The sequence below is a fragment of the Neolamprologus multifasciatus genome, chromosome 4 (assembly GCF_963576455.1).
Source record: "Neolamprologus multifasciatus chromosome 4, fNeoMul1.2, whole genome shotgun sequence".
Lineage (NCBI taxonomy): Eukaryota > Metazoa > Chordata > Actinopteri > Cichliformes > Cichlidae > Neolamprologus > Neolamprologus multifasciatus.
The window spans coordinates 20,686,014-20,700,119 of record NC_140442.1 but is presented as its reverse complement, the minus strand read 5'-3'; the positions used below and the strand labels follow the sequence as shown (position 1 = coordinate 20,700,119).

The 14,106-nt window shown below is 41.2% G+C and overlaps 1 protein-coding gene across 3 annotated transcripts in view; it reads right to left on the bottom strand.

The window, feature by feature from the left end:
• The window catches only part of grin2aa (glutamate receptor, ionotropic, N-methyl D-aspartate 2A, a), a 171,521-nt gene that overhangs the window by 153,131 nt on the left and 4,284 nt on the right, over window positions 1–14,106 (bottom strand). For 2 of the 3 annotated variants that reach the window (XM_085155572.1, XM_085155573.1), the window contains one exon: window positions 6,329–6,829. In XM_085155572.1, coding sequence (XP_085011698.1) covers window positions 6,329–6,826 — 498 coding nt within the window. In that variant the 5' untranslated portion in view covers window positions 6,827–6,829. Of the gene's footprint in view, window positions 1–6,328; window positions 6,836–14,106 lie in introns of those variants that run through there. The other variant, XM_085155571.1, reaches the window with a different exon arrangement.

The window sequence follows — 14,106 nt, the reverse complement described above, 5'->3', positions numbered from 1 at the left end:
AGCAGAAAATGGAAACAATGAATACAAGGAAAGTGAGAGCGCAATGAAACGTATACATGTTTGTTTTGGGTCTTTTGTGCCCCAAAACAAACATGTATACAAAGATGTTTGTTTGATTTAAGTTAAGAAAATGATTTAAACTTAAGCTTTGTACAGTTTAGTATGGAAGCCCATTTTCTCCACTGAAAGAAAAAAGAGGCTCCATAACTCAAAATTTTGACTTATTTTCTCCAAAATTTCGACTTATTAACTAAAAATTTTGAGAAAAGTTAGCACTGCAAATCAGTAATCTACGTGAATGACGTCATTTCCTTGTTACCCGGAAGCTGAAGGCCTCAGGTACAAATGCTACAGCTAAGCTACCGGTATTACATCCAGTCATGAACGCACAGATTGCTGAGTGTTTTCAGCGTGGCTTCAAAAATGATGAAATCCTTGTGTTATTAGCTGAATCACATGGCGTTACTATTAGCAAACGTACTCGCAAAACCGCCAATTTGTTGCGATCCGGTTTTGAGTGCACGTTACTCTGCGTCATATGCTTCCGGGTAACAAGAAAGTGGCCTCATTCACGTAGATTACTGATTGGCAGAGCTAACTCGAAATTTTGACTTATTAACTCGAAATTTTGAGAAAAGTAATTCGAAATTTCGAGTTATGTTTCTCCAAATTTTGAGTTACGTTTCTCGAAATTTTGAGTTAATAAGTCAAAATTTCAAGAAAATAACTTGAAATTTTGAGTTATGGATACTTGTTTTTTGTTTTTGTTTTTTTAGTGGCGGAAATGGGCTTCCATAGTTTAGTTATTTAACTGTCTCTGAGTTTATCCGTTTCTGGGTCAGGGTTTCTTGTTTGTTGTTGTTAGGTTCTTTTTGTGTCTTTGTTTCTCTCTCTGTCTCTCTGTTTGTTTATGTGTGGGTCTATGTGGTAACAGCGCAGTGACTGTTCAGAGGCGGGGATGTCTTGGTCCCCGCCCTCCAGCTTGGCACACCTGCGACAATCAACTCACCTGCTTCTCGTCTGATGATTAGTCGGCTCCCTTCAGATACAGAGGACATTCCTTATTCAGCACTTGAGCCTCAACTCAGTCTCAGTAGATACTCATCTCGGTTCTGTAAGTCTGATCACATGCCCGCCTCTCACCATTCTCTCTTCTGTCCAGGAGTTTGTCCTGCTTTCCTCGATGATGATTTGTGAGTGTGAGTTGGAGAGAGAAGTCTGTTTCGCTATCGAGCCTAAAGACGGAGTGAAACCCATTGGACCATCGGCTTGGATACTTTGCATAGAGACTGTAAATGATCCCTTTTTTTGCATCACTGTAAATAAACTCAGCAAACTACAATCTGAGTCTGCGTTTTGAGTCCTGCCTGCTCTCAGAGTATTACAGGGGGAAACTCTTAGATGGTATTCTCCAGAGGCTAACGTGGAAATGTCTGACTGGGAGTCAACAGCACCAAGAGATTTAGCCTCAAGGCAAATGAAACGTACACGCACGAGGTAAAGTGCACGCAAAGGCATTAAAGCATGTAAAGTATACGCAGGGAATTTTCACACACATCATACAAGCGCGGAGGCGTAATCGTGAACAGACAAACATACTGAGGGTCTTACGAAGCATAATCATTGGAGGCGAGCTTCACCTCATATTTCACATGAGGATTAGCGGAAATCTGCTTGGAAGAAGGCGGCACGGAGGCTCGGCTACTCACTAAGGTAGCCGAATAAACCTTTAACTACAGAGGGTGAGACATTATATAACCTTTGCAAAGAAATGAGAGGAAACCACAGAGGCAAAGTCTGTAAGGGTCTTCATCGTATATTAAGTTGTGCCCCTTAACATGTGTTAAAGTGCACAGAAAACCATTTCTGGTCAAACTTCAAGCCTGAATTTCCTATTAAACACAATGAGAAAATGTTTTTAAACCAGTCCAACCACTTCTATAACAATTTATAGCTCTGCACACCAAAAATATACATAAAGTATTGAGAGTAACAAAAAATGTTATGCACTGAAAACGATTTTTTTTTTTTTTGGAATGTAGTGACTTGAGTTGAAAGCATTATTACGTATTATATTATGTAAGTCACAAGGTTTTCACTTAAAAGGAACATACAGTCCATCATATCTAATGTGTAAGGACTATTTACATCTTGGATGAGCACTATGTAGGTTTAAAGCTACACAAAAGGTGCAAGGCAGCGCAAAGAGAAGACAAAGTGCTGTGATGAGCACTTTAAAGTGGAATATTTTCTCCTAATATGATGTGCTGACAGGAGAAATATAGTGTATACTAGAGACCACTTTTACATGGTCTTGGTCTTGACTTGGTCTCGACGGACTTCGGTCTTGGTCTCGCTGTCTCGGTCTTGCTGTCTCAAATCGACAGTGGTCGGGAGATTTGGAGTCAACAGTATCCATGGCACACAACGTAACGTTCGATAATGTGTCATGCGCAAAAGCATCAGCTCTAAGAGCCGTGCTTACAGAGTGCTTTGTAGTGAATCAGAAGAATCGACTCCCATTGAGCGAGAGCCGGCTCCTCACTTAATTACCTTTCGCTGCTCAGCGAAAGGAAATTAAGTTGCCCAGCTTTGCTCTAATCCCTCCATATTGTGGCCAATCACATGCGAGGATATAGGATAACATCATTATGTGAAAAAAAAAGAGAGGGTGAGAGACGCGACAGTCAAGTGGAGCGTGCATCTGTCCTCTCAGTAAGTGAGTGAGTCAGTAGACAGCGGTGAGGAGGGCTGTGCGAGTGCATTGCAAAAATACATAAATATGCCTGACACGCTTAAACTTTTTTGTCTTGGTCTCGGTCTCGTCTCGACTTTGTCTTGGTCTTGACTCGGTCTGTCTTGGTTTTGTCTTGGTCTCGATACCCTCTGGTCTTGCTATTGTCTTGGTCTTGGTTTAGGCAATCTTGATTACAAGTCTAGTGTATACTATTAGCAGTGTTGTGGAGACAAAAATCTATTTACACAATCAAAATGTAGAGAACTGTCCCCGTAGCAAAAATAATTGCAGTTTGGTGTTAAGAGTTGGTTTAAGTCTAGCCTAAGGTTAAGTCTAGTTTAAGCTAGAGTTACTAGCAGGCCTAGATACCACTTGGTATATGCCTTGCTAACACTGATTACCAGGAAAAATGTGTGTTCCCCAACCGGTTGAAGGGTTTGCTGTAGGTTGGTGACAGTCACTGTGAAATCATTTGCTAAAGTTCCCATCGTACAGGCCTAAAGACTGATCAGTGGGTGTGAGGAAAATTTGTGTATTCACAAACTGTTTGCCAAATGGTTTGTGAAGGTTGCTAAAAATTGTTAAAAAAAAAAAACAGTGGCAAAGAGGTTTGCAATGCTGCACCAAAAACCTTGCAATTTTATCAGTCACTTGCACATTGCTGCTTGTCACTCATAGTTTGTATGGAAATATTAATGTTGACCTAGCAACGTGTGGTTGCCAACCTGTCTCTAGACCTGTGTGACTGAGGCCTTTAGCAGGGAGTAGTTACAGTTTGGGTTTGAGTAAAAATACAGAAAATAAATGTAAGTCAATGTAATGTCCTGTGACCCTGAAGGAAGCACAACTAAGTGTGTGTGTGTGTGTGTATGTGTGTGTGTGTGTGTGTTACTGAAATAGGTGGAGTGTGGCAGGTGCCAATCAGGACATTCAGTAATTCCCTTCCACTCAACATCACCTCTGGTCAAAAAGAGGGATTATCTCTTACCCCTTCATTTCTCCGCATCCCCTCTCCACCTACTCTATTCCAGCTCACACCTCCTCCCTCCTCCTCAGCCCTCTCCTGCAGCACTTATCTGCTTCTCTCCATCCCTCCTATCTGTTAGAACTGTGCCACATCTAGCATTACAGGATCAATAAACCATTACCGCAGTACCTTTAAGACATTTGTATATTTACTGTAAATAAACAAGATAATCTCTGAGAGGTTCTACAGTCTTAACCAAACTGCATGTTTTATTGTGGACCACAGGGTCAGATTTGGTGGAAAATCTGTTGAACTACTTTAGAGGAAGATAGCTTAATGGCATAAAACACGAAGATTGACGCTTTTCCTTTAAGGGCAAATGGACCAAAAGATTTAAGATTTTCTTGAACAAGAGGATCTTGAAAAGAGAGAATTGTTTAGAGAAAAGTGGTAGAAAAGACTTAAGACACACTACAGCCATTAGGATGGGGAAGGAAATGAAAGAATTCAGAGGAAGTGTAGCTGTAATCTTGAGTAACATCAGCACTAACGAAACAAGCACAACAGTTTCATTGGTTTACAGCAATTATACCAAGGCACTGCATCACAGATTAGCTAACAGAGGCATGCGGATGTTCAAAAATATATCTAACACCATAAAGCTGGTCAGGCTTTCATCGAAGTCACTGACAGCAAATGTGAGAATGTAAATCTAAAGATATTGAGTATGAGAGGTCAAACACACTCAGACTTAAGGAAACACCAGCAAACAGAAAAAGTCAAAAGCATACAAAACACAACAAACACAGTGGAAGTTATATATTTTAAAAAAAAATGGAGGTTGAAACCTCAGAAAACACAATGTAAGTATCTTTGGGGAGACAATAATGTGATCTAACAACTGCTAAAATAAGAGAAAAATTGCACTGAGACACACTTAAAATAAGCAGTGGATTCATCGGTGTTGTCAGGTAGAAAAAGATGCAGGTCATGTGTGTTTTAAATGCATGATTCATATAATACTGTAGGTACTTGTTTGGTATTGGACACTTACTGGAAACTTGTCATGTCCGCAGCTGTTCCGTCACGTTATTGTCTCCCCAAAACACTTCTGGTATGTTTTGTAAAAGGTTTTTTTGTGAGTTATGATGGCATTTTTTCTGTTTCCGTTGTGTTTTATGACACTTTCATTGTGTTTGTGTGCTTTTTGCAGCTTTTTGTTCTAGTTCCTGTCTCCTTGAGTAACAGTATGCTTCACCTCTCAGAGCCACCGCTCCAGATATGTCCAGAGACAGATCACTCTCTGCCTTCCTCAGCCAACTCTGTGCATGACCAAATGTACATATTTAGACATGTTTTCTCTGGATATGTTGTGTTTGTTCGGTGATCAAGAAGGAGCGACGACTGCTGCAATACCCAGTGAGATCAGTGCATGGACAACCAGTGCATTAAAACACAGAATGGCATCATTATTGTAACACACTGCACAGAGGAGCAGTTTTCCTCCATTATCTGCAGTGGTGAACCTTAAATTCTATGATTGTGGCAGGTTATTGTATCAATGTTGCTTGACATCACTACGTACGTTTTATTTATTACTACGCACATGTGCATTTCTGTCCTCTTTTCTGGTTCTGATTCTTCTAAACTAATGAAGGTGGTAATATATATTTATAAATGACGTTCAGTTCTACTCAACAAGCTCCCAATTGCTGAGCTACAGTACAGGGAAGAATTTGTTTTGGACAAAACCGTTGTTGCTCACCTGGATGATGCAATATAGGTTTTCACTTGTATCATAAAGCATTGCTTTCTTAAAGGTGTCCTTTAACAGTTTAATATGATGAAATTATTATCTCCACATAACAATTCTCATCTTGCCCCGCTCCCTCTGTTACAATCTGGCAAATATGACAAATTCCAGGAGCTAAGCACTGACACATGAAACCACACAATCATGCGCTGTTCATCTGCTCCTATTCAGGGTTCGATGAGACTGGCTTTGCTTATTCAAATGAGGGGACCAATCAAGACTCCTGCACCATGTCTGAGGGAATCCTGCACAATGAATGGAGATTTCCCAGATTAGAGCACACTGCACCAGTGTTAGCCAGGCTACGGCAACACCCACTCCTTTCACATTTCCTTCTCTTGCTCTCTCTCCTCGCCTTTCTCTTGTTTAGTCACTACATCCCTCATTCTGTCCTTTCTCCTGTTCTTTTTAAATACTTTCTCCTTCCAAACCAGTCCTCCAACACTTTTCTGCAGATACTTACCTCATCCTCCTACCTTGTTTTCGCTCCTCCACACGTCTTTCTGCCATCTACACCCTGGCTCTGCAGCTTCTTTTTCGAGATACCAACTGATGATATTATGTGAGGTGCAGCTATTTGGTGAGAACTCCCTTCACTCGGCAAGAGTTTGATTTCACGAGTTGTTGACGGTTATAACAGTAAAATACCGGAAAGCCGCAACTTTTGGCAAATCACATAAAGCCAAGCAATTTAACCATCAGTCTTTTCTCATATACTTTACTCACTATTGCATCCATCCATCATCAACAACATCTTTCCGTTCACTCACTCTACATCCTGGCTTTCATTCATCAGTTTACTTCTCCATACCTTGTCAGCCATGATCATGGACGACCCTCCATGAATGCCCAAGATTGGTATGAGCGTCTGCGAGGAAATAAAATCCAAAATCTGGGCGATGGCCTCTTGGTCAGTGCCGTCCCCGAACACCACGCCGTGGATCTTGGTTCCTGACATCAGGTCGCACATGTGGGTGATGATGCTTTTTGGATCAGTCTCATTGACCAGCAGTGTGACCACGTTGACATCGATGGGGTCTTCTTTGGTCCACAGCGCTCGGATGTCCCGGTCTGAGATGTAGCGCGTGCGTCCCAGGATCACTGCAATGTTCAGGACCGGCACTTTTTCTGAGCCACCAGTTCGCTGCTTTTGAGCCACCACGGGATCGGCTATCATGGTCAACGCCACCAGGAGAGCCAGGGAGAGCAGCGTGCTATTACTTCCGCCGTTACAGCTGCGATTGCTGCCCCTTCTACTCCTCCTCTTACTTCTTTTGCTGCTGAGGGACATACTGCCAAACCACTTCATCCCCTACATGAAAGGAAGTTGAGGGGTGAAAGAAACGGATGAAGACAGATCAAAGCGTGAATGAGATTGGAGAGAGAAAGAGGTGTGGAACGATGAGGGAGAGAAAAAGCACAGATAAGTTGTTAATGCACAGCTCTTAAAACCCACACATTCAGGTAGGAACTTTCTTTTTCGTCTTCATTTCTCCTTAGTAACTTTGTTAAACACAAACCCTGCGAGGTGGGAGATGGCCTTGTGAGGAAGTTGTGGAGGGGTGAAAGAAAAAGAAGATGACTAACAAGTATAAACTTTATGGTCACGACTGCAAGAATCAGATGATTCAGGAGCAAGCTGTTCAGTATTCAGAAAAGGCAACAAGACATTTTTATAGTGTAATAACCCAACATTTGCCAATCGGCAAAGAATGCTACTCAGCTTACAGTACAAAAGGATTTCTATGACAATAATAGACAAACTGTCAGATAGATACTTTCAGTTATGCCATTATTTGCAGTGTTTTGCAGAGCAGACAAATAAAAATGTGTGCATGTACGTGTGCGTAAGAGGCTGACGTAACAGTGGGCAGACTGAGGATCATTCAGTTCAACTTTATCTACCACAAAATATGAGAAATGGCAGCCAAAAGTGCTCTTTGTCACATAAACATCATGGCTCGAGAACAAATGATAACAGTCTTCCATTTGGACTTTTTTTTACCAACATAGTCAGTATAACTTAGATGGGAAACATTATAATTGCTAAACAAAAGTATCAGTGTTTAGTCTTAGAGTTGACCGTTCTGGTCAATTGTTTTGTCAAGAGCTGACCAAATTTTTACTACATGTACAATTTCTTGTGTAGAAATGCACTACATCAATAGCCTTTTAGGATAAATTCAATACTTTTGGCAGCTAGAGGAACAGACTATCACTCAGCAACCAGGTGTTGCCAAAATACTGGACCCACCTATGCTTACATTAGCTTAACTTGTGGTATAGCAGTTAACACATTTGACTTATTCAGTAAAGATCTCTGGTTCATATCTGGGAGGACACTAATCCACCTAGTGTGACCCTAACTCCAGTCCCCAAGCGTGGATTAATGGGAGGGTCGTGTCAAGATAGGCATTTGATGTAAAGTTTGTGCCAAATCAAGTGCTGGAAAATGAGACGGCAGCTGAAAGTACCTTCTGCTTACCTAGCTTTTTCTCACAGTGGGTTCCAGATTTACTGACATCATTACAAAGAAGACAACAATGTTTCTGCAATTTGTTTTTACTGCAAATCATCCATCCATTTTCTTCTGCTTATCAAACCCAGCTATTATTTGGTGAGACGCTAGGTCCACCCTAGACGCACCCATGCCCAACACTACGTGATGCTGAAAAACTAGTTTGTGATTTCTTTTACGTGGACTGCCGTAATCCATTATAATCAGGTTGTTCTTAAATTACCATAAGAAGCCTTCACTGGATCCAAAATTCTACAGCGAAAGCAATAACTGGAACTAGAAAAAGTGAGCACATGTCTCCCATAGTAGCTTCTCTTCACTGACTCCCTGTTTAATCCAAATTTAAATGTCCTGTAAAACCAGCTCCCAGTTTGGATTCAAGATGCAGACACTCTCTCTACTTTTAAGATTAGACTTAAAACGTTCCTCAGTTTGGCCTGGATCAGGTTACCCTGAACCATCTCTTAGTTATGCTGCAATAGGCCTCGCCTAAGAGGACATGATGCTCCATCCCTGCCCACATTGTTTTTTATCATTCCATTAATCCAACTGCTAAGCGCTCTTTTGAAATCTTATAGATCAATAAGCATTGAAACCTTACATCAAGTCAAGTTTTGGGCACTTTCTTTCTATCTACTTCTTTCTGGGAGACATTGAAAAAAAATCTATAAAAGTTAACCAGTGTATGAAACCATTGGGCGCAAAGGTCACACCCAGGTTTTCATTAAATGCCTCACCGAACCAACGCGCTTTTCCAAAATACTCAAGTTGTATGGAAAGAAATCAGATATACAAATCTTTTCTAACCCATCAAAAAACCTAATGTTGCTAACACAGATACACTCACAAAGAGATTAGTTTGTACCCCATAGGTAAATATGAAGCAAACTAAATAAAGCTAAGAAAAAAAAAGCAGACCAATACAAAAGCGCGAGTCTTACAAATAGCATGGGACGCTAGACAGCGCATGCCTCTGACGGAGGGGCAGAAGTACGGCGATCGAGGGCACCTCGCTGAAAACAAATGTTTGTGTGTGCCAATGTGACTAACAGGTTAGACGGTGATCACAGCTACTCTGCACAAATCGAACAGAAAAGCGAAGCAACACCATCGCTTCTATGCAACCCCTCCCCTGGAGAGAGCACTCACGGCCTCCTTGAAAAGCCAGTGCTCAGCGAACATAAAACATCATCAGGCATTCTAAGACTTATGAGCAGGTGTGCTGAACAGTAGAGCGTGAGCGAGCTCAGAAAGGCATGAAACATATGGTCATATAATGCGTCCATGTGTATTGTTGACGATTTATGGATTCGCTGACAGGCTCTTACGTTTTTGCATGGGTGCGGAGACTGCTGGTGCATAACTGATTCACAGGAGCTGTTATTCAGCGTGCTGTTGTCACAGGCAGCACAGCTTCGTGAGGTCACACTCTTACCATTAACATTAAAGACAAAATAGCATAGAAAGCAATCAACAGGGTGGCAAAAGTTTTCATGGACAGACAGCAGAACAGAGTGATTCATGTCTCTGAAAAGTCTGGGCCACAGGCCAAGGAAGAAGCAATCTGCTTTTTGTTCAGACTGTAAAGAGTTTGGGAACCTCAAACATCCGATTACTCCCCATCAACTAGTGCACATACTTGCATCGCATGCTTGAATCCCTCCGAAGGCTGCAGGGGCGAGCACAGCTCTCTATTCACCAGCTGTGTGGCGTGCAGTTTCTTTGTCAAGTGCCTTCAGTGGCCCTTTCTGTTGTTTTTGTCATAAACATTTTGGCCTAATCATCGTGCCTTTCAGCCTAAGAAGTGCAATGAAATGCTTTTTATTTTCGGACTTTTTTTTGTTGTTGTTTATGACCGCTCAACACAAACTGCTTGAAACACAGAGAAAAATTGTTCTCCACTGTCTATTTCAAAGTATAATGATAGTTTCAGATTACTTTCTGTAGGCTAGAATTTGTCATACCTTGTGATTTTGTAATGAAATTGAGACTCCAAAGGACGGGCTCTAATGTGAGCTGAATAATGCATGCGGGCTCAACTGTGTCATCCTGTGTTTTTAAAACAAGCAGAGGAATGCTTGCCCCCCCACCCATCTCTTGCCCAACTAAGCAGAAACACTGAGAGAAGAGACCGGAGAATGAATCATCCAAAATCTTAGTCCATTTACTGCAGAGAGCGCGCTGATGCCTAATGGATTCCTAGTGTCTCTGTCAAGAAGTCGTCATATTCCTTTGTCAAAAAGCCTCAGGATTACATGCAGGCTTGCCCTGGCAGCTTGTGAAGTAATTGAATTCTATGGGAGTGGCTTTTGTTTGAATTCAGGCTGTAAATGCATCATACATTACTTGGAGCGATCATCTCCATCCTGCTTCACTAGCCGAGAGACAACATAATCACAAAGTCCTTCCACACATTCCACTCAATAGTCATATCCATCCATTCGCTTCTGCTTATCCTTTTCAGGGTCGCAGGGGGCGCTGGAGCCTATCCCAGCTGTCATAGGGCGAGAGGCAGGGTACACCCTGGACAGGTCGCCAGTCTGTGGCAGGGTTAAGACACAGAGACAGACCACCATTCGCACCCACATTCACTCCTTTGGGCAATTTGGATTAATCAATTAACCTATCCCCACAAGCTACATGTCTTTGCACGGTGGGAGGAAGCCTGAGTACCTGGAGGGAACCCATGCAAACACAGGGAGAACATGCAAACTCCACACACAAAGACCTGATGGTGGAATTGAATTCAGGACCTTCTTGCTGTGCAGCAACAGTGCTAACCACCGTACCACCGTGCCACTGTGTTGCTCGATAGTCACAGTTTGATCCAATTATCAAAAGTTTCTATTTCATCATTTAATTGTTTGTTATTATTATTCACTTTTGCTCTCTTTTCTCCTTCCTCCCCTGGTTCTGCCAGAGGTTTCTTCCTGTTAAAAGGGAGCTTTTTCTTCCCACTGTCAACAAGTGCTTGCTCATAGAACTCATCTGATTATTGGATTTTTTCTGTTTTTTCTGTACTATTGTAGGGTCTTTATAATATAAAACACCACGAGGCAAGTGTTTTTGTGATTATTAAAAGTATTTCTTTCAATTCAGTATTGAATTGAACTGAACTGAATTTTGTTTGTGTAACATTACCTGTGGAGCAGATTACATTTATAGTTTTTCAGAAGAGAACTTGAGCAGAATCTGTTAAAGAACAGCATTCCAGTCTTATGTTTCACCATTTAGAGGCCTTGTGAAGCCCACACAGTCTGGAAAGTCTCCACAGAGGAGCTTTGGTGGACATGCTCTTAACTAAAACAACACTGTTCTATAAATGTGCACTGTGCATGCATGAATATTAGTATTTGTTTGTTAGTATTTGTTTCTCGTGTTCTCTTGAGATGATGCACATACACACAAAACAAAACAGATAGCAAGCTGTTAGACAATTTCATGAGATGCAGCATCCGTCGTGGAAAATGATTTAGGGAAAGTGCGCACACGCAGCCTTTGCTCTGAGTAGCCACAGCGACGGGACTCGGCACAAATCAGTTTCATAAAAAAGGGTCAAAATGGCACCAATTTGGTGTAATATGGTATTTATAGAAACAGGCGAATCGGGGATGACAAGATTATTTTTCAGTTCCAATTGGTGCCGTGGAAATCTGACAAACAAAAGAGTGTTGTGGTCCTTTTGGTTTTTTCTTTTCCTTGTCACAACTCTGCAGCAGTACAGGGATATTTTGGGGCGATGAGAAAAGCAGTAGAGGATAAAAAAAAATAGAGGAAGTAAAGCAAGGCAGGCAGAAAAAAAGTGGTATAATAAAAGAGGGCGAGAAATACAGAAGGAGAGAGAGAGAGAGAGAGAGAGAGAGAGAGAGAGAGAGCACCCCCAGCCAAATTGTATTGGGCAGTTTGTCGTCACACAAAGGCTACCGTTTCTTGGCACCACAACCGTAAATGATGTTTGGCAGGCGCATCCATACTACTGGCTAGTGTTCACACATGCACACATACACACACACAGACTGCTATTTCCTCACGAGCATGAGGCACAAAACAGATCCTCCCTGTGCGTGCGCGTATTAATTTCAATTCTTCACTCTTGGTGATCCGTCAATATGAAAGTGAGGCGCTTTTATAGGTATCATTTCATTTCCTGTTCTACATATTCAATCACAGGACGCTCTCCACGCAGACACTTCGGCAATAAAAAATCTCTCTCGCTAAGCCACGGCCGCAATTCCCTCGTGCTTCACGGTCACAAACCCCACATTTCCGATCCGCACACAACTAGATTTCACATGCATCAATAATTCAAGCTGCATTATCTTTATGTAACGGTTAATATAATTGCATGTGCCGCCGTGGCCACATTTGTTCTTTCTGCTATCTTTTACATGGTATAAAAATTAGATTAACATAGTTTACACACTCTATGATTTATTTACACGGTCAGAGTGGTTGATACTGAGGGTGATAAGTGTGATTCTTGCTATGCCACAACCCAGGGCATGGATGTGTGGGTATGTATGTGTTACTTTCTGGTTTTTAAAAAAGTGTCCCAAATACTCCATGCTTTTCATTCCATCCCTCACTAGCTCATCTGTGACTTAGTTCATCACCACTTCATAACTTCACTTATCAATCTGTCCTCACTTTCATCTTTAATACTGCATCTTTATGCCATCACGACCATTTGCTACCAAACTGAGCTAACTTGAGGCACTGTGTGTATTCTCAAAACCATTATTCTCCATTTGTCATTTTTCTTTAGAGCCTGACCCATATATAGGGGTCGATATATGAGCCGATATTAGCAGTTTGTTGAAATATGGTATCTGCATTTCTAAGCCAAAAATGTTTGAGGTTGTCCACCAGAGGGAACTATGAGATTCTCTGTCTTGGCGCATGTTGTTGGAACACCACAACCGCAACAAGCAGACTGAGAAAGAGCATAAACAAACAATCCTCGACTCTACTGTCACATTACCTTTTTATGGCTTCACAAATAAATGCACTTAAATGTTAGAGAAATCAGTTTGGGTGTCTCAAGGAAAAAAATATTGTCCCGCGTAGATTTGATTAGCAAATATTGGTATCAGTATCGGTCTTTTAGTGGTCAGGTTTTGTTTTTCCTTTTCCTTTTTGTTTCCCTGCACATATTCTCCACTTTCCTCTGTCAAGATCTGAAACTAAACAATTTATTCATATTTTGGTGCAACATATTTTATAGTCACCCAATGGTACAGTCGCTGGAATAGGCTCCAGCCCCCCAAAGACACTGAATTGTATAAGCAGAAGCAAATGGACGGATGCATATTTTACAGTCCAGACTAGCCTTTTTGGGGGTAGGCTTTGCTTATTTCAGTAAGATAATGCAACACAATTTACAATTTTGCAGGTATTGCTCCATAGAGGTTTCACAGTGAAAGTCTGGGTGCTAAGATAGCCTACCCTGCTGGAATCAAACAAAGAGGAACTTTCATTTGTTGCAGTATAAGACACTTATAACACATATTTGCTGTCAAAGCAGTTTTTAATGAGGGGAAAGATGTTTCTTTGCACCATAACCTAACTATTTTCTTCTCATTTTAATATTTTACAATGCTACAGCTTATTTATTAGCTTTTTAAACTCAGTAAATAACATGCTTGCATTTGGATGCCCCCCCCCTTCTGTATTGTTTCTCTTCCTGCCCCCACTCCATACTTGTAACACTGTGCCCAATTACACAAAGAATAATTCAACAATAGCTAAATACTAAAATAATTCTGCCTCGTTTTCCCTTTCTTTCCCCCTGCACACTTATTCTCCTATTATTTTGCAACTAATTTCATTCATTCCCCAGGTTCTCTATCCCTCTGTCCTTTTCTATTTCAAGAGTTTCATTCTAAAATGAGATTTTTCCATTTGAAAAAAACAGACACCAGGAGAAGGAAACTGTATGAATACCAATGTGCTGCTGAACTTATAGGTCTACTTTCCTTTGCATACGAACTAAGCATGTGAAGGAAGATTGGATACTATTTTTTTCCAAAAATAAGACTGTAGTAAAGCTATTTTTCTTTCACCGGCTAATG